This window comes from Neophocaena asiaeorientalis, unplaced genomic scaffold (genome assembly GCF_003031525.2).
Source record: "Neophocaena asiaeorientalis asiaeorientalis breed wild unplaced genomic scaffold, Neophocaena_asiaeorientalis_V1.1 scaffold630, whole genome shotgun sequence".
NCBI classification, from domain to species: Eukaryota; Metazoa; Chordata; class Mammalia; order Artiodactyla; family Phocoenidae; genus Neophocaena; species Neophocaena asiaeorientalis.
In genome coordinates, this window is record NW_020171813.1 from 327,643 (window position 1) to 354,512 (window position 26,870).

At 41.1% G+C, this 26,870-nt stretch overlaps 1 protein-coding gene across 1 annotated transcript in view; it reads right to left on the bottom strand.

Annotated features, from left to right (window-relative positions):
- Positions 1-26,870, bottom strand: part of CPNE4 (copine 4) — a 407,444-nt gene that overhangs the window by 122,566 nt on the left and 258,008 nt on the right. Inside the window, exons 4-6 of the mRNA XM_024734696.1 lie at positions 26,363-26,437; positions 14,421-14,504; positions 11,336-11,425 (exon numbers count right to left, since the gene is read on the bottom strand). Coding sequence (XP_024590464.1) covers positions 11,336-11,425; positions 14,421-14,504; positions 26,363-26,437 — 249 coding nt within the window. The remainder of the gene's footprint in view (positions 1-11,335; positions 11,426-14,420; positions 14,505-26,362; positions 26,438-26,870) is intronic.

Consider the following 26,870-nt stretch of genomic DNA (forward strand, 5'->3'; position numbering starts at 1 on the left):
TGTTTCCTACTTAGAGAAGTTCCTGTAGCATTGTAGAGCTGGTTGGTGGTGCTGAATTCTCTTAGCTTTTGCTTGTCTGTAAAGCTTTTGATTTTTCCATCGAATCTGAATGAGATCCTTGCTGGGTAGAATAATCTTCGTTGTAGGTTGTTCCCTTTCATCACTTTAAGTATATCATGCCACTCCCTTCTGGCTTGTAGAGTTTCTGCTGAGAAATCAGCTGTTAACCTTATGGGAATTCTGTGGTTTTGTCTTATTCCTTCATCTGGTATATAGCCCTCTGCCTTTTCATCTTGTCTATCTTTCTGTGAATATGGTTTTTGTTCCACAGGATTCAGGATTGTAGTTCTTCTTGCTTCTGCTGTCTGCCCTCTGGTGGATGAGGGTATCTCTGTATTTAATTTTTGATAGTTCGACTAATATGTGTTTTGGCATGTTTCTCCTTGGATTTATCCTGTATGAGACTCTCTGCACTTCTTGGAGTTGATCGACTATTTCCTTTCCCATCCTAGGGATGTTTTCAACTATAATCTCTTCAAATATTTTCTCAGTCCCTTTGTTTTTCTCTTCTTCTTCTGGGACCCCTATAATTCAAATGTTGGTGCGTTTAATGTTGTCCCAGACATCTCTGAGACTGTCCTCACTTATTTTCATTCTTTATTCTGCTCTGTGGTAGTTATTTTCAATGTTTTATCTTCCAGGTCTCTTATCCTTTCTTCTATCTCAGTTATTCTGCTACTGATTCCTTCTAGAGAATTTTTAATTTCATTTATTTTTTTTCATCATTTTTTGTTTGCTCTTTAGTTCTTCTAGCTCCTTGCTTAACTTTTCTTGTATTTTTTTCCATTTTATTTTCAAGATTTTTGATCATCTTTACTATCATTACTCTGAATTATTTTCCAGGTAGACTGCCTATTTCCTCTTCATTTGTTTGGTCTGGTGGGTTTTTACTGTGCTCCTTCATCTGCTGCATATTCCTGTCTTCTCATTTTGCTTAACTTACTGTGTTTGATGTCTCCTTTTTGCAGGCCGCAGGTTCATAGTTCCCACTGTTTTGGTGTCTACCCCCAGTGGGTAAGGTTAGTTTAGTGGGTTGTGTAGGCTTCCTGGTGGAGGGGACTGGTGCCTGTGTTCTAGTGGCTGAGGCTGGATCTTGTCTTTGTGGTGGGCAGGACCACATCTGGTGGTGTGTTTTGGGGTGTCTGTGAATTTAGTATGATTTTAGGCAGCCTCTCTGCTAATGGATGGGGTTGTTTTCCTGTCTTGCTAGTTATTTGGCATGGCGTTTCTAACACTGGAGCTTCCTGATCGTTGAGTGGAGCTGGGTCTTAGTGTTGAGACGGAGATATCTGGGAAAGCTCTTGCCAACTGATACCATGTGGGGACAGGAGGTCTCTGGTGATCCAATGTCCTTAGCTCAGCTCTCCCACCTTAGAGACTCAGGTCTGACACCTGGCTGGAGCAGTAAGACCCTGTTAGCCATATGGCTGCTAGTGTTGGAGGGTCTCCTGCAAAAGTGGGGGGTGGCTGTGACTCACTGCAGGGATAAGGACACTGGCAGTGGAAGTCTGGGAAGTACTCCTTGGCATGAGCCCTCCCAGAGTCTGCCATTAGCCTCACTCAAACTTCTATGTAATATTGGATGTCAGACAACATTGAAGAAAAGTCTACTGTTAAATCCATTGCCTTTTACCTGTAGAGCCTTCAGTAGATTTTCTTTGATTATACAAGGCTTCAGCAAATACACCTCCTATGTACCCTAGGTCGAGGCATCAAACGAGCCTTCTTAGGGAGTTGAGAACCAGGTGGAATCTTGAAGGACAAGCCGTGATTGGCCAGGGTGCAGCAAGCCAGAACCTGCGATGCCAAAGTTTGCATCAGAGAAAGGCTTTATTCATGAGGCAGCCAAGTGAGGAGATGGGTGAACAAATCTCAAATCCCTGTTGGCAAAGTTGAAGGGCTCGAGATGTTTTTGGGATAAAGCTTGGTTGTGGGGAAAGTGGGGAAAAGTGATTGGAGATAAGAAAAAGCTGAGGCACTCCTAGTGCTATACAGGCACAACTAAGCTACCAGCTTCTTCATGGGCCGCGCATCCCTCTCCACATTTTTTACCCTTCTTCCTGTGGATACGAATAACAGTGAGGCTCTAAGGTATGGAGGAGCCACAAGATAGAAGCAACTTAGGTTCTGAATCACTGCACACAGGAGAGGCAGACACTGGTTAGAAATATTTAGTTCTGATTGTTATGTGAGTGAGAAACTAATATTTCATGGGGGCACTTTGTTACCACAGCATTGTATAACCTAGGATAATTATAGGGTTAAATGAAGTTACTTAAGCAGTGTCCAGCAAAGCAACTGGGAGCTGGTGGGTGAATGCTCGGTGAATGTTAGCTGTCCTTCAATAGTTAAGGACAAGAACGATGGAGCATGAGAGAGCTGGGTTTAAACTAAGCCTGCACTACTTCACTGTGTAATCTTCAACAATTTCCTTAAATTTTGAACTCCTCATCTGTAAAAAGGGGGATAATATTAATGAAAAGGAAAAATATTATTAAACTTAGGAGACTATGTAGTTTTTCTCTCATTCAGAAGTTTCTCTATTCCTGCACGATTTAACAGTATTTAAGCTGGCTGTTGCTTTTCCTTGCTGCCGTACTGTATAGATTACAGATCTCAGTAGAGGCAGGCTGCTGGGCTCAGGTGCCATTTACTTAAGTGGCATTGAGAATTCCTGTGTCAGGGCTGATCCAACACAGAGACACCTTGGTGAGTCTGCAGTCCTCTGGTAATTGCAGGGCATCGAGGCTGAGTGGGATATCGACAGTCATAAAACCAGCAACCCTCGAGTCCAGAGGCCATCAAGAAAGCACTTACATTTTAACAGATCTCAACAAAGCTTCATAGGACCATGAGCCACCCCCCAATTTTTCCCTTTCCATTATAAGGTAGGTAGAGAAGGAAGTAAACTTGCTTCCACCCACCTGGGAATGTCAGATTCTTTACTACAGGTGTTTCCAGCCACACTGAACATAGCAATGAACCCCTAAATTCCAAATTTCCATGTTTTGTAGCAAGAATCAGGAAATGCTGGTGTAAGCCATGGGCTCTCTAATGATTGAAGCCCCTTCCATGAATTTGGGGGAACTATGGGGCTGAATTGAGGCCACTGTCAAGGATTGAGATCTGGGGGTTGGAACTGGGGTGGGGTTTCTTCCTTTCTAAGCAGTAAGAGCCAGAGGTTTGTTAGAGAAAACCAGGATGAAACGAGCATAGAACTAAGTCCAAAGGATCAGAGGCCAAATAAGAGGTACTTAGGGGTCCAGGATTTAGGAGTCATATGGGGTTGGGAATAAAGGGGGAATGTCCAGGGCAAACTCCAAGAACACACTCCAGGAGTCCAATCCGTTTGGCAGTTGTGAGCCAGTCTGGCTCAGAGAGTAAGCAAAGACAGTGAATTTGTGGAGAAGATGGCTTGGTCACACCTGAGAAGGGAGGATGGGAATAGCTGGATAGAAGCCAAGGATGAACGAATGTTAGGATTTCATACAGGAGGAAGAGTAAATATATACACACATTAGCTTTGCAGTGAGGTGGCAGGAAAAACACTGAGCTACCTAAGAGAGGTGCCAAGAAGTCAGCTAGGTTTGCAGAATCAGTGGGAAGACAGTTTCTCCATGTGCTCTTGGCAAATGGCCTGCACAAGAATTGTTTAGGAAAACTATTAAACTGAAGATTCCAGGACCACTGGGATTCTTATTCAACAGAGCACTTTTCTGACCTGCCAGGAATCCAACTTTGGGGTGTCAGGAGGGAGATTATGAACATGCTGTTTTAAATCACCCAGGAACCACTACAGAAGAAGGGAGGGCATGAAGAATGAACAAGATATTAGGTGGGTAAAAATGCCATTTATGGTTGCTTTAGACTTGTGGCGGGGCCTCCTCTCAATCCTCATGGTCTCCTGAGTTTCATCACCTCTGCTTTGATTTTGGGGACTTGCTTCTCCTTCTTTTCTGCTACTTCCTTCTCCTGGTTCTGTCTTGCTTGTGTCCACCCTACTAAGACCTCAGCTAATAACCTGGGCCTCTCTCCAGAATAAGGCCTGGGGGCAGGTTGATACAGAAGCAACTGGTCCTCCTCACCCTAGATCCCTCTTCGAGGCAAGTGGCTTCTATCAATTATCCTCAGAGGATGTCTGATAAACTCTAGGGGAAAGTCTCCAAGTTACCTGTGCAGTTTGAGCACCAGAGAAAGGGACAGGAAATGACCTCAAGGTGTTTACATGGTATTTGTCTCGATTGTTCTGGCATGACCTTTCCCCCAGTACTAGGCACAGTTAGGGTGTTAATAATACTTGCTGGTGGTCCCTTCTCCTCTTTCTCTCTAAGACCCCCATCTGGAAGAATCTATTCTGAATACCAGCACTGTCTCCTAACAAATATGTACTGGGTATTAATAATGTGTTGATAAAAATCAAAGGAAATTATTAATACCATATTTCATAGAATCAAAGAGGCACATATTTATTTTCTTAACAACCACAAATTGATACAAAAGCACTGTGTTATAATTTCATTGAAAGTGTTTTTTCCCCTTTAGTGGTATGGTGAATAGTTGATAGTTTCTCAGACTTTATAAAATATGTTACATAGAGACAAGTCTTCTTTCTGTTAAATGTTTGAATGATGATAAGCATTTTGGTTGAGTGAGAGTAATGGGATAAATCATCCTTTATCAGGATGATTTTCTAAGAATACAACAAAATAGAGGCAGTACGATTCAACAAAAAGCATGAAATTTGACATTTGACTGCATGGGGTTTTGAGCTTCAGTTTCTTCATCTGTAAAATGAACACAATGGAATCTACCTCACAGTATGGTTAGAAGTAAATGAAGTTGTGATTTTGATAAGGACTCTAATATGCCATAGAAATCATGGATAATTTCATTCAATAGCTAAATATTAAATACATTTCATTAAGTAGCTAGTATTAAATATTAAATATATATTTCATTAAATAGCTAACAGTAAATATTAAATATATGTCATTAAACAGCTAGTATTAAATATTAAATACATATATTTCTTTAAATAGTTAATATTAAATGTAACCCTAAATCTACTTAGGAAGTAATGCAATGTCTTTTACATAGTTCAGAAGACATTTCAGCTTGTTGCAGGGTTGTCTCTTGAGTTACCGAGAAAGAATCCTCTCTGAATCCTACCATAGGTACTTAAGGCTCAGTAGATGTGGCTGAGAAAACTCTAAGCCTCTGACACCTTCATAATTACTTTAAAAAATTAACCTCTGTCAGAATTAATGGAGAAACACCAAAGCATTTTCCATCATACTGGTGAATAAGACCAGAGGATGCCCTCCATCTCTACTACTATTTAACATTGTGTTGGGAGCACTGGTACACACAAATAAAGAAAAGAAATAAGGAGAACAACTAGTTAAGTAAGTAGGGGCAAAACTATCTCTATTTCCATATGATCTATATTTTAAAAACTCAAAAAAATTAACAGAAAATTAGTATAAACAACAATAAAATTTAATCAAATAGTTATTTAAGAAAACAATTCAATAGCTTTTATGTATACAAACAATAGTCGTTAGAAGGTGTAATGGAAGAGAAAGAAAGAAACAAACAAACTAGGCATAAACTTAAAAACAAACATTCCAAACCTCTAAGAGGAACAGTGAATGCTCCTGCAAACACAAAAGGAGACTTGAATGAACTGAAAGACGAGCCATGTTCTGGGTTGGGAAGACAACATTAGAAGAGATTTCTGCAAGAGGGAAGAGATATGGGAACATATGTATATGTATAACTGATTCACTTTGTTATAAAGCAGAAACTAACACACCATTGTAAAGCAATTATACTCCAATAAAGACGTAAAAAAAAAGGAAGAGATTTCCTTTGCAATCTCAATAAAAATACTATCAGTTTTTTTTTTATTCTGGTACTAGTTGCTTATAAAGCTTAATGGAAAGAACAACAAGCAAAATATCCAAGCAGACCTGAAGACCCTTAAAAATACAAAGAATACAGAAGTGAGAGGCTGGTTCTATCAGGTATTAAAATGTGCTACAAAATGATTACCTGTAAGGGAAGAGAGTAAAAACTAGAGAAACAGGAATGGGAACTAAACTTTTCTGAATATACTTTGTTTTGTAGTTTTGACTTTAGAATCATGTAAACATTTTATATAATTATAAGACAAAATTATACTTGAAAAAATAAATTCTAAATGCTGAAAGCAAAATGAAACAAAGGAACCCAACCGTTCTATGGGTTAGAGCTTCAACTATAGAGAGGAATTATCTCTAGACCTTAAAGTATGAGTTAGCATCTATAGAGAGATACATATCTTACAGAAAAAAAGAATTTCAAAATTTCAAAATTCATGAATTAAAAAAATTCATACCAGAAAGCAAAGAAACTATTAAGAACTCAAGAGCTAACTTGAAGGGGTTTTAACTGGTTAAACAAGGGACGATACAAGATTTCAAAGGAATAATTATAACTGAAATAGATTGAAACACTGGGATATGTTAAAAAATCCATGAATTCTTAATAATAGTGAGGGACCCCATTAGTCAACTATGAAGGATGCTAGAGAAGTAACTTGTTATTCTGAAAATTGTTTGAAAAAAAGAAAGAATAAAGCATTTTCCAGCCTTTCTTGTACAAATCACACCTCAGGGAGCCAAACAGCTGTTAAAGGAAGCTCTTCTTTACAGAAGAACTCTAAATAACAGATAAAGAAGGAATAATAGAATTAGAAAATTACCATTTTGGAAATTCTAATGAAATAATGAATCTAGGCAATGCTCCTCAATAACTGTTAAGACCATAAAAGAGCACCATCCCTTGTAAAACATTCTTTCTACAAAACAGCCACTCAATCTGATCAAGTCCCAACTAGCTGTTTACAGGGAACACAGAGTGGGGGAAATGTGACAGAACAAACCAGCCTGGTTTCTTCAAGTAAAAGAAGTTTCTTCAAGTTTCTTTAATTAAATTGCAAGGAAAAAGAAAAAAAAAAGAGGGAGAGAGAACTAACAGAGTGAAAGAGACTTCAGAGACATTTCAGTCAAATGCAATGCTTGGACCTTGTTTAGATTCCAATTTGAAAAAAAAAAACTATTAAGTAAATTAGATGGTCACATATGAATAGTGGCAGAACATTTGCTGGCATTAAGGAAGCTTAGATAATATTCTAGGTATAGAAATAGGTTTGTGGTTATGTTTATAGAAAGATTCCTTGTCCTTTAGAGATACATATTGCAGTATTTTCAGATGAAATGGTATGGTGTTTGGGAGAGGACCCCATAGTGACTTATATTGGCCCCAGGCCCTTTTGCCTTAATGGACCCCCTCTCACCATAATAGATTTTGGGGATCCTAAAAATGTTATTGTTTTCTGATGTGAGAAAAAAATGGAAACATTTTATTCAACCTTACAATTTCATTTTTCCTTCTGACTTTAAAAGAAATTAAAACGTTCTTGTAGGTTCTTAAAAGTATCATGTGTTCTGGCACTACGCTTGCTTTACCTAATGAATGAGTGAGCCCTGGTCTGAGACTGGCTTCAAAACGATCTAGTGGTAGTTGCGGGGGGCGGGGTGACAGAAAATGGGTATTGGGAGTACAGATGAAATAAAATTGGCCACAAGATAATAATGGTTGAGACTGTGTGATGGGTGTGGGGAGGGGGGTGGGTTATCATAACCCACTACTTTTATGGATGTTTAAAATTTTTCATAATAAATAAATTAAAGCATCAATTTCTGAAAAATACTTATTTGAATGCTTTGAAAAATTTTTTCCCATAGAGGAGGAAAAAAATAAATAAAACCAAAAGAAAAACCTGGTTTTATTTAAACTTGGTGCTAGTGTGGACCCTGAATAAAAGAGATTTAAAGATATCAAGTCTCGGAGCTTCCCTGGTATCACAGTGGTTGAGAATCTGCCTGCTAATGCAGGGGACACGGGTTCATTTTTTTGGCCGTGAGCCATGTGGGATCTTAGCTCCCTGGCCAGGGATAAAACCCACACCCCCTGCATTGGAAGGCAGATTCTTAACCACTGGACCACCTGGGAAGTCCCACAATTTTTTAATTTAAAAGTTCACTTTCTGGTTTTTTTTTGGTGGTGAGGAGTTGCTGCCTGCCAATACGGTACCATTTTATTTCAGAGAAAGCTGAATGGGAACAACATTATGAGCATTTCTCAGTGGCCTTTGTGATGAAATAATCAATACAAATAAAGGACAATACAGGAAGTCTCTCCAGCTTTTCAGAAAAGCTGCATTTGGTGATTGTGAGCAGGTGAGTGATGATATTGGGTTTGTCACCTAGTGAGCTCAGCACACCTGTGTGTGGGGATTTCCCCCTCCCCCCAACTGCACCCGCCAGTGACGTGCTGCTGACCTCTTAGCACCTCCCTGCCCCTCTGTCCATTCACTCCAGAAACAGTTACTGAGTATCTGCTCTGTGCCGAGCGCTGGGCTGGATGCCTGGATACACAGGGGAAAAAACATGGTTCTCACCCTGAAGGGGCAAACTGGGAAGAAAGAGTCACCTGCTGGGGAAAGAGATGGAAACAGAAATGTTCCAAACAAGTGAAGTATCTCTATGAGGTGGGTACAGAGGGCTAGAGGGTACCCATAGAAGCTAAAGAGATCAGGGAAGGTTTCTGGAAGTGGAGGGATATTGGAGAGACCTGAAGGAAAGTAGCAGATGATGATAATCCAAGAAAAGCAGAAGAATGAAGAAGGCATCAGGCAGAGAGAGGCATGTGCCAAGCCCTGAAGGCTTGGAGAGGGCAGGGTGGGTGTGAGTGCTGGACAGAGAAAAGGTGGTGGAGGGGAGGCTGGGTGGTGGAAAGTGGTGGGGGGCACTGAGCCGTGGAAGGACTGTAATGAAGGAGCAAATATCTGTACCAGGAGTTCTCAGTGTGGGCTGGGACCAGCAGCATTAGCGTCACTCAGGAATTGTAGAATGCAAATTCTCAGGCTCACTCCAGACCCACCTAATCAGAAACCCTGGGGATAACAACTAACAATCTGCGTTTTAACAAGCCTTCTAGGTGATTCCGATGCATTGGTCTAAATGATTTTACCCTCCAGGGGACATTTCATAATGTCTGAATACACTTTTGGCTGTAAGACTGATGGGGGTGAAGTATTACTATAACTGTTTAGTAGCCTGGGATGCTGCTAAACATCCTACAATGCACAGGACAGGTCCCCACAACAAAGTCCAAATGTCAATGGTACAGCTGTTGAGAAATCCTGATCCTCCCTTTCTCTGTCTCTCTCTCCTTCCTTCCTTCATTCCTTTCCTTTTCCTTCCTCCCTCTCTCCCTCTCTCTCTTTCTCTCTCTCTCCTTTATTCCCACTTGTCCTCTACAGACAGCAGAGCACTCAAAAGGCCACAAAATGCTCCTTTTCTGCATTTTAATTTATTCAGTTACAGATAACCCTCCCCTTTTATCTGATAACTCACCATGAGTAAGTTGACCTATGGCTAATGTAGGTATTATCTTATTTCTGCCCCAAAGGGTCCATTTATCTCCCTGGGAGTGTGATGGGGTGGCTCAGAGTATAGGTGACAATCCCCAACCCAGGCCTGAAGCTGTAGGTCTTGGCAACTGTGAATATGAGCTTATACACGAGGCCCAAACAGCCAGGAGTCCTGATTTTGGCATGAAAGACAATTCCAGTGGGAGTGGAGGCTCCCACAGGAGATATTAGGGACAACTCTGAGCAGCTCCTCCAGACCACAGAAGTAAGCATGTCCACAGATAGTACAAAGTCCAAACAAAATGGTTTTAAACAAAGATGTAAAGTCACATTAAGAGTTTGGGACTAACCAATGGATAGGATTCTAAACTGATGGATGACATTGACAAATGCAAATAATTATATCCATTAGAAGAAGGTTTACAGGGCAAAAAGAGTGAGGAAAGTGTAAAGTTAGAAAGACAAACATTGGCAGTGCCCATCTAACACTTTCCAGGGGAGTCGGTGCCCCCAACATGAATGTTTAGTCTGCCTAACAGACATATAATCCCATTGGGGTGGTAGGTGTCCCAGGCTTTTAAGGTCTCAAGCCATTACCACCTCCATTATCCAGCTTCCCTGGCTCTGCTTTTAGGCTGTCACACAACCTTCTGAAAACTATCTTCCCCATGGTTTGCCCACATGGAGAAAATGCTCTGGTAAAGCTGATATGAATGTTGAGTCTGCTTGAGGGTCATGTTTCTCACTGAAAATGAACCTGTTGGCCTTTTGATTTATAGCTCTGGCCTCTATTGAATTTACTCAGTCGTCCTGAGTTGGTAGAGTCACCTCTGGGACACTGACAACATGGAGCTTCTGGACTTCCAAGGTAGAGAGAGGGCCAGACGAGGGACCATAAGGAATGACTCTGGGAGTCTGCTCAGGCATTTAGCCTATTGTCCTCCTTTGATCGTCCTGACTCTTATAATGAGCCTTTTCTTCCAACTTCTACATTCCCATGATACTCAAAAAGCCTGTGTGGTAGACTGAAAAAAGTGGCCACCATACTCTGCAGCTCCTCCCGCCAAGAGGTAGAGTCCATGTCCTATTTCCTCATCCCTGAATCTGGGATGGCTGTGTGACTGGCCAATAGAACGCAGAGGAAGTGACCTCATGTGAGTCTGAGACTGGGCCTCGAGACGTGCATGTTTTGTCCTGGCTCTTTTGGACCCTAAGGTTGCTGAGTGTGTAAGTCAAGCTAGCCTGCTGATCGACGAGAGACAAATGGCCCCGCCACCCTGATCATTCCAGATGACAGCCAGACAAACTCCAGAAGCAGAGGTGTCCTGCTCAGGTACAGCTAACTGCAAATACATGAGGAAGTCCATGCAACACCAAGAAAAGAGCCTCCTAGATGAACTCAACTTGACAATGTACAGAATCATAAGCTAAATAAATGGCTATTGTTTTAAGCATTAAATTTTGGAGTAGTCTGTCATGCAGCGGTAGATAACTGATAACAACAGTATTTGTGTTTTTAATAACTCCCAAATATACCCTGAACTTATTGCCACAGTTTCTCTCCTAGAGGCCATGGGATTTGCCACTTAACGTAACATGATTGAGATTTATCTCATGTTATCTCAGGAGCTTCGATGGCTCCAGCAGAAAGGAGAGCCCTTGTTTCTTCCATCAAGATGCTAAGAGATTTGGGTAAATGATACAGACGATTTTGGGTTTGCCAACATTCACTTGAAGAGAAAGAGGAGGGGTAAATATGTAAAATTACATTTCTCAGACAGACAGATTTCTGACCTTCAGCCGGCGGTCGGGATCTCCACTGCATAGAGAATTTACTGATACTTTGAATGATTTCCAGGCTGGGCTTAAGTTATTCATCACAACCTGAGGAAAAAAAGAGAGGAGTGGTGGGTGGGAGAGTAAGTGCTTGACATTTTCACATTTCAACATACAAACTGCTTGAGAAATACTGTGGTGCTTATGATAAGGATAATTGTTTGGAAAAGGTGCCTTAATGAAAACTTGGAGTAGTAAACCTTTCAAGGGTGCCCACTAGGTGGATCGTTATGGGCAGAACTCTTACAGTCACTGGCCTGGCTGTTATTTCATGAATAATGACAATAATATTGTCCAGTATGTGGATGCTGGAGATGACCCCTTCTATATCAAAAGAGGTTGGGATCAAGGAGATGGGCTGCCTCTGCCTCTGATAAAGTATCGCCAGTTCTGTAGGACTGTCAGTCCTATGGCATAAATTCTCTTCTAATGAGGTCAGCATACGTAAAGCCTATTGGTGTGTGTGTGGGGTGTGTGGCAGGACAATTCTGCTGTTGAAGAACTGAGCAGTCTTTGGTGACCTGTGACCTTGGTTAGATCAGATTGCAAGTCAGAAGAAAAGTTTCTAGAAGAAAAATCCCAGGAATACATTTATACTAGGTATGCTCGGAAGGCATAACAGGGCAGATCTTCAGGATCACAAACTAAGACTGCAATATCGTGAAACCCTTTTAAAAGCAATTTACTAATCATGAACTTGGTTAAATCCTGCCTGAGAGTCTATTCGAGTCAAGTCTTATTCTGCCATCAGATGATTCAGTAATTCAATTTGGTTTAGCGTATGAGTATTTGCTCTGTGCCTAAGATTGTACTGTGTACTCTAGGGCAGGGGCTACTAAACTGTGGTTCCTGGACCAGCAGGAACTTGTTAAAAATGCAAATGTCTAGATTCCACCAGACCTACTGACAGAAACTCTCGAGGTGGGCCGTTAGGTGATTCTGATGCATGGTATTTGAGAACCACTGCTCTAGGGGACATACAAACGAAGTTAAATGGAGTTCTGTCATATTGACTTTTCTTCCTATGAAGTTTTTAGTTAGCAGAGCCTTAGAATTGTAAAAAAATTAATTCTTTATCTACATAACATAATTATTTTATAAGTGATTCCCTCTTCTCCTGAATTCCTTAATATAATGATGAATTATTGATTATACTGTAGGCTCATTATTAAATTTCCTTTAATGCATTAAAAAGTAGAAAAATAATGTTCCTATGTGACTGCTTTTTGCTCTCATTCGCTGAATGAGCAAAGTGATAGTGAGAAGAAAAGTTAGATAAAATTGTTTTGGTTAATTTAAATTTCTCACCCTTGTATAGAAATACTAAAAAGTGAAGATGTTTCATTACAACAGCTTCATAAAACTCAATAGCAGATCAAAATTTCAACTAGAAATTTCCGCTGAAATTAAAATCTCTGTGTGTGTGTGTGTCTGTGTGTGTATGCACACACACACATGTGCTTACCCAGAAAGAAAGGTATTGCCTGGTATTTTTTTTGTATCTATTGAGTAAGAAAGAGGAAAAATCAATGTTATGTTGATTGACTCATTGGAAAACTTTACAATCACAATTCTTATGAGATTCCAGGAGCCCCTCACAATGGGGTATGGGGAAGAGTTAGAGGGGAACAGGGGAATTTACCTCTTCTTGGAGGGATGCCATCAGGAGTGAAGAAGAAGTCTAACAATATGCCACCCCTCTCTTTCTCCCTGCACATTCAAGTCCCCGTGCACTGGCTCGAGCAAAGTCATGAATGGGTACCACTTCTGATTCTCCCCAACATTTAGTTACTTCTCCTGAGAGAACTTTGTCCCACCAAAGGAATCTTTATGTGGGAAAAAGTTCTATTTGGTGATGGTGATGGGGTGCCACTCAGGGAAACCATCCCAGTTGCATTTGAAACTATTCCCCAGGGAATAGTTTGTGACTGTCCAAAGAATCACATTATACTATCACAGGGAGTGGACATAACTATCAATATTCAACTCCATTCATGTATTCATTCTTTAGTAGACACACTTTATTAAATGCTAACCATGTACCAGATGACATCCACAGAACTAGCCCATCCAAGACTACTTGATTCTTGTTTACCTTAAACATGACATGAAAAGTTCCCCTAATGCTACCTGCAACTCTGCTACTTCAGGAAAAAGGAAATGGATTTCCAGTGTAGGGTCTGGGAACACAGCACCCCACTATCATCCTGAGAGAGTCATGAGAGCCTTCTTCCTTTACCCCACACTGGAAGCACATTTTTCTCTCAGCTCCAAGCCATTCCTCCTTATCAATGCACTTCTCACCCCCACACAGTCTCTCTTGAACTGGCTTGTATATAAAATAAAATAAAAAGTGGAGACTAGGGTTGGCTGTTAAGTGGGTGTGTGGTGGTGGGTAGTGGGGGTGGGATAGTGAAGGATAAGGTTCGGAGTCACGTGGAGAGAATGTAGGAGGGTGAGAGGGAGGTGCAGCCAGACCAAATGCCTGCTGATACAGGACAGCCATTCGTACGACAGATCTGACATCAGTCCCATGTATGGACTTTCCCTGGGGAGGCAGATTGGCTTCTCAAATTGCAGCAAAGCTCAGGGTCAAACTCAATTCAAACCTCAGCTCTACCCCTTGCTCACTGGGAAGGTGACTTGACCTCCTCAAAGTTCAGTTTCTTCAACTGTAAAATGGGGTAATAATAATCATGTCAATGCATAGTTGTCAGAAGTAAAAAAAATGATGCATATGAGATCAGTCAGTCAAATGCTTGGTACCTAGTCATGTTTATTAAATATTAGCTAGTATTCATCTTTTTATTATTAATAAGTTGCTGGCTTTCTTCATTAAAGTTCAATAATGGAAAATCTGGGTGAGAAAGGGTCTCCTCTTATAACACCCACATTGAGAATAAAGAGCCCTCTTAAGGACTGGGAAGACTTCAGGTCTTGAGGTTTAGCTACAGACATTAAGAAAGGGAAGGGGTTTCTCAAAACAGGTCAGTGATTCATCTTAAAGAGACGAGATGGCACAGCTGAAGACGGCTCTTCTCACCTCAGTTCGGTGCACAAGCTGCTGAGTTGCATCATCATTCATTCGAAAAATTTCCAGAAATGGGTCAGACTTACTGAAGAAATCCTACAATAAATAAGCAGAAATGAGTTGCTTCCCTACCCCCTGCACAAACACATTTGATCCAGCCCTGGATAAAATACCCCTGAATTTGACCCTTCCTTGCTTTATTCTTCCTCCCTGAGACCCACCTTTGGCTAGAATGAGCTGTATCTTAACGCTGAGTCCTTTGAGAAGTAAGGATTGGTTGACTGAAATCCCAAGTAGTCTTCAAAGATCCACCCAAATGCTGGTTCTCTAAGAAGCAGTGTATCTGCTGTCTTAAACATGTTAATTCTAGTTATTGTAAAGTCTATGTCTGATGACTACAGTATCTGGATCACTGTGGATCTGTTTTTATTATGTTTCTCCATTCTGCCTCTTGTTATGCTTGTTAATTGTTGATTAAATACTAGACACTGTGTAAAAAAAATTATAAAGGCTATAGATGAGTCTTCAGCTTCTGGCAAGCAATTAGAATGGGGGCAGTCACCTGAATCCAATTAGGATTGAGCTCTTTAGAGCCTGGTTTCTTCAAAAGTCTTTAAAGGCCCGATCTATTTCTGATTCCTTTATTCCTTGGGTATAATCCTTAAATGGCTCTCACTCAAAAACTCACTGTTTATGAGGGCTGTTTCTTCTTGACAAGCCCTCAAGGCTCATTTCTGTTTGTGAGACTCTGAAAGACTCTGTTTACTTCCATAATCTCTTGGTTCTACAGTTATTGGTTCAGTTTCTGTCTATGCTGCTATTTGCTAATTAGTGAATGCCTTGAGGGGATAAGTCACTCCAAGGGTTGGGCTGCTTCCCTTCTTTACAGCTAACCCAAGCTCTCCCTGAAGTCCTGAACTCCAGTTATACTTCCCCAACTCCATGATACTATTAAAAGCACTGCTCAGTTTCTCTGTTTCTTAGTACCTATTTTCTGCTAGGTTTCCCAGCTTCTCTATCCCTGGGTTTTATGAATCAGCCTTATGGAATTGCCTTGAGTGGAAAATCTGCATAGAATGTCTGAATCACCTCAATGGATTTCTCTTCTCTCCAACTTCTCTGACCCTGAATCTTGACTGCCTTAAGACCCTCAAACAGATGTCTCTTGTATCTTGTCCAGTGTTTATAGTTGTTTTCAGTGGTAGAGTAACGTAAAACAAACAGGCACTTTAATACTGGAAGCAGACCTGTCCATATCCTTCTTTTAAACTTGGCTTTTTACACTGATAGGTTATAAACTCTCAGACAGGAGTAATTATATCTTATTTTCCTTTATATTTCTACCATAGCACATCTTCCATAGCATCTAGCTTTTAGTGGCACACAGTGTTTACTGAGTGTATGAATGAACACATAAATGAATGAGCAAGTGACAAGAAAACCAGGTACAGAATAGGAGGCTATCTCAGCAACAGCTTTGGTCATCACATTCTTACTATGTATTTCACTAGGTAATTCCCTGCCCCAGAAATCTAGACAGCAGCAAAGCAGAATAAAGTCTATAGCCATCCTAGTCTTTAGCTCGACAAAATACTCTCAGGGGATATGCTGATCATGGAGCCCTTATGCTTGATATTAAGATACAAGGAAGGATAAAACCTTTTCTCATCCCTCCAAAGGGCCATAAACATAACAAAGGGTTAAGTATTAATGAATGAATGAATAACAGAGAAGAGGGAAAGTCAATGGATTTTGACTGCATAATATGGTTGTGAGGAGGATGTTTCTAGGGAGGGAATGGAGTGAGTGAAGGTGTAAAAGAGTAAACATGGAAAGGACACACCAAGTAGCTGAATTACCCTGCAGCCTCAGGATGTGTAGGGGAGGAATCTGAGGCAGTACTGGTGGAGGTGGCTCCATGAGGTGAAGGGCCTTAAATGTACATCTGGTGTTTGCACTTACCTGAGAGGCAGTGGGGAGCCACTGAAGGATTTTGACCAGGAAAAAATAATATGGTTGGCTCTGTAGTGAAAACTTTGTAGAATACCTTAGAAGGAGGAGGGAGATGGGTATATCTGTCTTCCCTTTTTCTGTCCTCCCTACCCAACCAGGATCAAACACCCAGAGTCTGAAAAATACCCCTCTGCCCTATTTCTGAAGGTGCCTGATTGACAACACAGAGTTCATCAGTAAGTCTGCCCTGCAAACCTTGTCTCTCCACAAAAATAGCCCCTGCTTTCCTCTCAGACACACTTCTATCTGATCGTTACCACTATGTGTAACTGAGCGGGACTTTATGGGGCCTCCCCAGGACAGGCACTTCACCCATATCCTCTGCTTTAGCTTCTCTCTGAAGTACCCAGATAACAGTATTTGAGGCACATTTCCTGAGTTGTTTTACAGATGTGAAAACCTCCCACTAAATGGAAGATGTTAACTACTTGATGACCTGGAGCCTCCTGGAGCCTAAGGACTCATAATGTTAACCCCTGTGACACCACCCTGTTACCTCTCCATCAGCCAGTCAGAGAATTGTGCATGAGCTGATTACATACCCTGCAACCCCTTCCCTCCCCGGACATTTAAAAAATGCTTTGTGGAGGGAATTCCCTGGTGTTGCAGTGGTTAGGATTCTGAACTTTCACCGTCTTTCACTGGAGAGGGTGCGGGTTCAATCCCTGGTCAGGAAACTAAGATCCTGAAAGTCAAGTGGTGTGGCCAAAAAAAAAAAAAAAAAAAAAAAGCTTTGCTGAAGTTTAGAGCATAAGCCACCGGTCTCCTTGCATGATGCTGCAATAAATCTTTCTCTGCTCCAAACTCCGATGTTTCAGTTTGTTTGGACTCACTGTTCATCGGGCACACGTACTTGCACTAACGAACGTATCTGCTCAAGACATTTGCCCCTCGAACCTATTTCTGTTTCAATACTCATGTTAGAGAACCAGAGCCTCCCTCCCCAATTCCTAGTGTAGGCACTTTAGCTTGTTCTGCGTGCCCTTGGGGCCCTTCTCCAGGATCCGCAGGCTTTGACCCCTGAGATAGATTGTTGGTCCCTCAGGAAATGTATATATCAATTGTACTTAAGAATTGCTCAACACACTGGAGGAATGCTATCAGTTATTTTTCTTCTTCCTTTTATTGATAATTTTAAATGTTTGCTATCGTTTTTTCAAAAAATAGAAAATATAGAAAGAAGAAAAATGTAGCCCATAATCCCACCTATAATACCACAACTATCAATAACATTTTGATACATTTTTTTCTAGAATCTAGACATAATTTTCTTTCTTTCTTTTAAAAAATATTTGTGGGGTTTCCCTGGTGGCTCAGTGGTTGAGAGTCTGCCTGCTGATGCAGGGGACATGGGTTCGTGCCCTGGTCCAGGAAGATCCCACATGCCATGGAGCAGCTAGGCCCGTGAGCCATGGCCGCTGAGCCTGCGCGTCCGGAGCCTGTGCTCTGCAATTGGAGAGGCCACAACAGTGAGAGGCCCGCGTACTGCAAAAAAATTAAAAAAATAAAATAAATTTTAAAAATAAAAAATATTTGTAATTGTACACTATATACACTTTGGTACCCTATTTTTTCCTCTTGGAAGTATACTGCAATGTTTTTTCTGCTTTATTTCACATGATTTTTAGGATTGGCATGGAGTTGTCAGGAGGATGTACTGTAACAGGGAAGAGCAAAATCTGACTCCATGTTGGATCTGTTTCTTTGACTTTAACCTTTGCTTTTCATTGCTTTTGTTACTATAATCATACATAATGGTCTGCCTCAGGGAACCCTGCCCCTCTGCCTGAATGTTAAACTAATGGGCCTTTGTTCAGCTCAAGGGAGACAATCTGACCCTGCCCACCTATGAATGGCTGTAGAAAGGAAGAAATTCTCACATACCCTCCCCAATGCTGGCCAAGCCAGGCAAAACTAACGGCCCTTTTACTTTACTTCCTCACCTCCTCCCCATCTCTGTTCTATAAAAGAAGTTGGCATCCAGAGCCCAGTAAGATGGTTTTGGGGACACTAGTCTGCCATCTTCTTGGTCTTCTAGCTTTCCGAATAAAGTCGCTATTCCTTGCCTCAACATCTCATCTCCCGATTTATTGGTCTGTTGTGTGGCGAGCAGAGTGAGCTTGGACTTGGTAACAGTACTATAAATCAAGAAAAGAAAGATCAGGATATAATCTTCGTCTTCAAGTAAATAAAAAAGTCTAACATGTAGCACACTGGCTTTCAAATCCTGATTCCACCATATACAGTCTGAGTGAGCTGGGACAGGATGTTTAATTTTTTCATGTCTCAGTTTCTTTATCCATAAATGGAGAGGGTATCACCTTTTCCTCATAGCAATGCAGAAGGATTATAGTTGCTGATACACCTAAGTGTTGAGTCCAATGCCTGGCACATGGTCAGCACTCAGAAAGCACTACTATTAATTATTACCAATAAAAGAGAGAATGCTTGAGGACACTTAGTAAAGCACTATACAAATATCAGGGATGATTACTATTTTTTTTAAATGTTAGTAAGAGCTCTTTTTTTAATATAAATTTATTTATTTTTGGCTGCATTGTGTCTTTGTTGCTGCACATGGGCTTTCTCTGGGGCTACTCAGAGAAAGCAGGGGCTACTCTTCATTGTGGTGCACAGGCTTCTCATTGCGGTGGCTTCTCTTGTTGTGGAGCACAGGCTCTAGGCACATGGGTTTCAGTAGTTGTGGCATGCTGGCTCAGTAGTTGTGGCTCATGGGCTCTAGAGCACAAGCTCAGGAGTTGTTGTGCACAGGCTTATTTGGTCCACGGCATGTGGGATCCTCCTGGACCAGGGCTTGAACCTGTGTCCCCTGCATTGGCAAGTGGATTCTTAACCCCTGTGCCACCAGGGAAGCCCCAGGGATGATTAATATTAAGAAGGCATCTGATTTCTGAAAATAAAACAACTCATAAGCAGCTCAAATACATCTAACTCAGAGATTCATAGTTAAAAACAACAAATCTGTGTCTAATTGTTTGGTTACTTGACCACAATTTGGAATTTTCAGCTTCCTTTGCTTGATCATCAGCATTAAAAAGGCCCTCGGGACAGTTCAGTACAATGAAAATTAATGATATAGGCATTTTACTGAAGTTTTGCTATGGTAAAATGGTTTAATAACTTGGAGGCTATGTCCCTGCTCTTTTAGTCCAATATGAAAGAAATTTAGTCAGGTGAGAGGTCAGTAAGCAATCAGCAGAGGTTTGAAAGAGAAAAGGAAGCAGTGCATAGTCATGACAGTGATCATGAAAACAGAATATTGGAACTAGAAAAGATTGTTTGAATGATATGGGGTCATATCCAGATTCTGTAGCTTCCTCGCCTTGCAACTTTGGGCAAATTCTTTGACCTCACTATGCATCATCTGTAGACTGGAAATAATAAGACCCATTTTTAAGAATATGGTGAGTTTGGGAGGTAATGTAGTTAGACACCTGACACCTGGTACATTGTAGATGCTCATGAATGATAATTTGCTTTCATTAATGCAGGCTGGATTAGTTTTAAGGCAGGTATACTTGAACATAGTAAAATCACAGTGCAGCACGATAGAGTTAATGTTGCTATAGAACAGGGGTCAGCAAAGTATGGTAAGTGGCCCAAATTCAGCCCACTGCCTGTTCGTTTGGGGTTTTTTTTAGTTTTTTTCTTTTTAAAAAATTTATTTATTTACTTTTTGGCTGTGTTGAGTCTTTCTTGCTGCATGTGGGCTTTCTCTAGTTGCAGAGAGTGGGGGTTACTCTTTATTGCAGTGCATGGGCTTCTCATTGTGGTGGCTTCTCTTGTTGCAAAGCATGGGCCCTAGAGCACACAGAGTTCAGTAGTTGTGGTGTGTGGGCTCAGTAGTTGTGGCTTGCAGGCTCTAGAGCACAGATTCCGTAGTTGTAGTGCACGGGCTTAGTTGCTCTGTGGCATGTGGGATCTTCCTGGACCAAGACTTGAACCCGTGTCCCCTGCATTAGCAGGCAGATTCTTAACCACTGCACCAGCAGGGAAGTCCCATACTGCCTGTTTTTGTGAATAAAGTTTTATTAGAACATTGCCATGCTCATTCATTTACGTATTGTCTATGGCTGTTTTCATGCTACAAAGGCAAAGATGCATAGTTGGGACAGAGACCATACAACGTGCAAGTTTAAACTATTCACCATCTGACCTTTATAGGAAATGTTTCCCAACCTCTCCTTCAGAGACAGATTCAAGTGCTTATACAGCACCCCATCGAACTAGCATCATGGCAATATTAAAAAATACAGCTTATAATGATTACATATATGAAGAGCACCATGTGAGAATCAGTTCCAACACGCTATCGTGAATACTTTCTTAGGAAAGGGAGGAGAAAGAACACTTTGTCAGCTTGAATGTTCCAAAGGGATTACATTCATATCTCTACTTGTTAGATTAATCACCAACTAGCTGCTAATGTAATAAATGTGATTTAGGAGTTAAAAAGCCTATCTCTCCACAAAGTGAATTGCATTAACAGTAGACAAATAGTTATTTCTTGCAAGCCTCGTCTATTTTATATGTGGCTCTCATGAAGCCTACTTCTCAGATTTCAAGGACTCTGGGTTTCCATCCTGAATAGATAGCTGCTGGTTTCCTGGACAGCATTGGAAAGAGGAGTTTAAAATGACAGAAAATGACAAAAAAGGGGCATTATCTGTCATTGTGGTTTGCAAAAGTACTATTATACTCCACAATAGCAGTTCTCAAACTTTTTGGTCTCAGGACCCTTTTACACTTAAAAATAACTGAGGACACCAAGGAGCTTTTGTTTATGTGGATTATATCTGTCAATATTTTACCATATTATAAATTAAAACTGAGAAATTTAAAAAATATTCATTTGTTATATCATTTTAAAAGTAGTAAAGATAAACCTATGACATCATAATAAAAAATAACATTTTAATGGAAAATAATTATATTTTCAAAATGTATAAAATTGTCAGGAGAATGATATCATTTTACATCTTTGTAAATCAATTTAATGACTGAATCAATAGAAAGTAGCCGGATTCTCATATCTGTTGTTGCATTCAATCTGTTGTGATACTAGGCATCATGTAGCTTCTGGAAAACCACTGTACACATGTGACAGAATGAGAGTGAAGAAAGAAAATAATGTCCTAGTATTACTATGAAAATGGTTTTGACCTCATGCATTCTTCTGAAAGGGTCTTGGGACCTGGGACCACACCTTGAGGACTGCTGCCTTGTAGCATATGTACCCTCACCTTCCTCTTCTCTGGCTCCCCACTTCCCCAAAATACACGGGAACATAACCAAGTTCTCCACAGCCCAAGACCAGTCCAACTTGTATTCATTAACCCTCTCACCTGAAGATTTAGATTGTAGTTAGGCAACCTGATTGAGTCCCTCTCTGTTACTGATTATCTGTGAGTGTGTGTGTGTGTGTGTGTGTGTGTGTGTGTGTGTGTGGCCTTTGGTAAGTCATTTCACATCTCTGAACCTCGATGTTCTCATACGTAAAAGAGAGCAATTGTATTAGGCAGAGCTTTCTACCAGAAGTATGTGGATACCTGGAGGTTACCAGAGTTACTGCAAGGGGAGTGGGGTTCCAGATCTCCACAACTACTGTCTGAATTGGATATAGTATATTTTTCCCACATATTCATACTGCAATTTTTCAAATGTATACATATGGTTGCTCTCATGATACTACTTGGAAAATGTTTTAAATTAAGAGATTTGTTTATTTCAGTGGCTTTTAGTCATGGTCTATTTTCTCAATTAATATGAGATTAACTGTTAACATGCAGGTAGCTACACCCTCATTTAGTGCTAAAGGCTAGAAGGAGGTCCTCCTTGGGAACCTCTGGGAACGCTTTTACCAGCTGTGACATGAAATAATTGAAAGCAGCCGGATTCTCATATCTGTTGTATTCTCATATCTCATATCTCTGTGTTCTCATATCTCTCATATCTATTCTGATTCTATCACAAAAATACTGTGGCAGGTTGATTTTCTACTACAATGTCCACTGTCCACACACTTTTCTACATTATGACTACCCCATCAAGGCATGGAGTCGCTCTCCTCCCCTCGACTCTGGGCTGCCTTATGACTCACTTACATGACTTTGAAGGCTAGGTCAGAAAAGGCCACACAGATTTTCCTTGCTACTCTTGGGATGTTCTCTTTGGGAAAAGCCAGCCACAATGTAGAAAGTGTGACAAACCTAAGACCACCATGAAGGCAGTCTATCTGACCGAGCTGGTGGAGCCAAGCCTTCCAGCCATCCCATGTGCCAGGCAAAATACACGGGAACATAACCAAGTTCTCCACAGCCCAAGACCAGTCCAACTTGTATTCATTAACCCTCTCACCTGAAGATTTAGATTGTAGTTAGGCAACCTGATTGAGTCCCTCTCTGTTACTGATTATCTGTGAGTGTGTGTGTGTGTGTGTGTGTGTGTGTGTGTGTGTGGCCTTTGGTAAGTCATTTCACATCTCTGAACCTCGATGTTCTCATACGTAAAAGAGAGCAATTGTATTAGGCAGAGCTTTCTACCAGAAGTATGTGGATACCTGGAGGTTACCAGAGTTACTGCAAGGGGAGTGGGGTTCCAGATCTCCACAACTACTGTCTGAATTGGATATAGTATATTTTTCCCACATATTCATACTGCAATTTTTCAAATGTATACATATGGTTGCTCTCATGATACTACTTGGAAAATGTTTTAAATTAAGAGATTTGTTTATTTCAGTGGCTTTTAGTCATGGTCTATTTTCTCAATTAATATGAGATTAACTGTTAACATGCAGGTAGCTACACCCTCATTTAGTGCTAAAGGCTAGAAGGAGGTCCTCCTTGGGAACCTCTGGGAACGCTTTTACCAGCTGTGACATGAAATAATTGAAAGCAGCCGGATTCTCATATCTGTTGTATTCTCATATCTCATATCTCTGTGTTCTCATATCTCTCATATCTATTCTGATTCTATCACAAAAATACTGTGGCAGGTTGATTTTCTACTACAATGTCCACTGTCCACACACTTTTCTACATTATGACTACCCCATCAAGGCATGGAGTCGCTCTCCTCCCCTCGACTCTGGGCTGCCTTATGACTCACTTACATGACTTTGAAGGCTAGGTCAGAAAAGGCCACACAGATTTTCCTTGCTACTCTTGGGATGTTCTCTTTGGGAAAAGCCAGCCACAATGTAGAAAGTGTGACAAACCTAAGACCACCATGAAGGCAGTCTATCTGACCGAGCTGGTGGAGCCAAGCCTTCCAGCCATCCCATGTGCCAGGCATGTGAGTAAAGCTCCTCCACCAGCTGAGTATAACTGAAGAATTGCCCAGTTGAAACCTGCCTGAATTTCTAACCTCAAAATTATGACATATAATAAAGTAGTTGTTAGTATAATTTGCCCAGTTTTGAGGTGGTTTGTGATGCAGCAATACATAACTGGGTAGCAGTGTCTTTGTGTAAGTAATCCTGCCTTGCTGAGCCTCTGTTTCCTGAAGAGGTTGTGTGAGATGATCTTCATGGTACCATCTTGTTCCTCAACTCTATAACTTTGCCCTCTCTCCACTTGAGACCATTCACCCCCCAGTCCACTGGAGCAGTAGCCTCTGTTTTGGTCTGAACAGGGTCCATTCCCCTCTGGGTGACTGAGTCTGGGAAAGATACCACCATATTATGGAAGACCTGGGGTCTCCAGCTCCATGATATTGGGGTCTCAGCAATGAGCAGTTGAGGGCCCTGGACAATCAGCACAGCTGAGGGTGGGAACGGCCATCGAGAACCACGGTAAGTGCTGCATGGGGCTCTTTAAATTCTGTGAGCAAGCAAGCACTCATTTGAATGAAGGGAAACTGCTCAAACACCTTAGAGCCAATGTACCCACTAACAAACCCCCATAGCCCCTTGCATTATAACATAAGTCAGCTAGAGGACATGACTAAATGGAAAGAAGCCATTATAAGCCATTAAGTGAGAAGCTTAAAACTGCAACACACTGACCCAATGGCTTATAATTGTCACCAGGAAAGATGCTACAAAGCAGTCTGGTGAATTATTCTGAAACTTGAAGATGACGGGAGGGAAAGAGCACGGTGATCACAGGAAGTGAGGGATAAGAGCTTACACCCCACAGAAATCAACGCACTCTACAGTTCCCAGCACCTCGCCCACCTAATGTCAAAAGGTAGCAGTTTGTGAAAGTGTCACACAATCCCTTCAGGACAAAAAAAATCCAAATATAATTCTTTCTTAAGAACAAAATCTTTCCTAATGTCCCCAGGCAGAATGGATTAACCTTTTCAGGATTCTCTGATTGTGTATCATCCGCTTATGGCCCTAGTATCATTATATCACTTGTTGTTTAAATTGATGTGTCACTTAGATGGTGAATTCCAGGTTGTGGGTGTAAAATTAGTTCAAAGTGTGCCCTTTTCCCGCCAACTGATGCATAACAAGCATACAACAAAGGTTTGGTAAATGAATGATGAACGAGTAGATAAATGAACAAATAAGAGAGTGAATTAATGAATGCATAAATGGACTGAGTACTTTTTGTAGGTGAAAATGAACTATGCCAGGATATAAACTGCTGTTTAAGGCTATGGGGAATTGCTTGAGTGCTTTACCTTTTTTCAGCCTAGTGCCTGTAAGAAATTGTTTGAAAAAGCAGTCCCACATCCCCATATCGCCTCTTCCTTAGTTGTATGCTTGGAAAATGGAGTCCTTTGTGAATACATTTATGGATATGATGTGCTTTTTGACTCAAGGATATGGTTGGAGGGAAATAATAAATATATAGTGAGGTTGGAGAGGAAACTTTTTTTTAAAGGGGTGGAGACTGTTGAACTTTTTCTGTATATACAAGATTAATACAGCCTGTGATAGGGTGGAAGTTGTGAGATACAACAGAAAGAGTACAGATGGGAGTCAGACTGACATGGGACTGAGTCCTCAGTTTTACCACCAACTAGCAGGGTATGGTGGCCATGAGCACGTGCTTTGCAGACCTCCTACTCCAGGGAGTGTAACCTACCATGGACCCCAGCTGCTGTGCTCTGAAATCCAGCCCTGCCCTCAGTCCGAGGCCAGGCTGCCTGTGGGCTGCTCCCAGCCAGTGCTGTGTGTGCAGGGGATATAAAGGCACTCATGGGAGACAAAGGACTCTCTTGGTGGCTAAGTTTTGCTCTAGGACTCCTTGATGGCCTTGTGGAACCTTCCTTAGACTACATGGCATTGCAGGAGCTGCCACTTCTCTCCTGCTCTCTTTTACTTATATTCAGACTTACATTGTGGTCTGTCAGCTCTCCCAGATTTCCTCCCAATGTTCCCTACACACGCATTTCTTCTAATAAAATCCTTGCATTGTTAACCCTGTCTTGTTGTCTTTTTCTTGGACTATCTGGATAACACATGGAGTGACCTTAGACAATTACCTCATCTTTGAATCTGTTTCTTCACCAAGGTCTAAACAGGGTTAATAATACCTGTTACATGGGTGCTATAAGAATGACTAACTGTGATCATACTTGAAAGGCTTTTAACCAGGTACCTGGCAAATATAGATGCTTAATAAATGTCACTTTTTTCCCCTTTCACATCTCCTCTTTTCCTTTGAAAAGTTCCTAGCACTGGGGTTAAATTGCATTTACTTATGCACATATGACCTGTGGCATTTGGGAAGAAATGAAGTCTTAGTGTAATAAAGTGGTCCTGTTTTAATTATTGTCCTTCCCACTTCTCATTAACTGCTTCTCAATTTGAGGGAAGCTTAACTTTGCAGACCTCTCTGAAATCTTTGATGTGTTTAATAATGTGAGTTGAAAGGGAAAAAATAGCTGTGAGGGAGAACCTTATTAACTTTGTGTGCTAGTTTTATTACTACCTTCAATAAAGCTGATGCCAAACACTTTACCTTGTCATCCAGTTTCCGTGCGTTGAAGGCAAGTTCAACGTAGTCATCATTGCCAGATAATTCCTCAGCAATCACCTAAAGGAAAAAGGACACATCAGGTGCAGTGGCAGTTGGACAACTAAGCCCAGGAATTCATGAACAATTTAGCTCATGTTTGATCCAAAAATCAACAAAAACTGACATTTGGCATGGAGTTTCCCACAACACAGTAAAGATAGTACAGCATCAACAGGTGTACAGGGAACTCCCTAGAACAGACCACAGAAGATAACTAGATCTCATCTGTGCTGAGCATGAGAACATGAGATATGGGGTGTAAGCTAAGGGAAGAGGTTTTGGAGGAGCAATTAGGAAGAGCTTCTTCCTTCAAAGGTCACACAGCACTGAATGGCACGTCCATATAATTATATACATTTTCTTCTTTGGGAAGTGACAAAAAAGGAGGAGCAGGCAGCAATATTTCTTCACTGTTTTGAATCACACCAACAAGGGATGGGGAATAAACTGG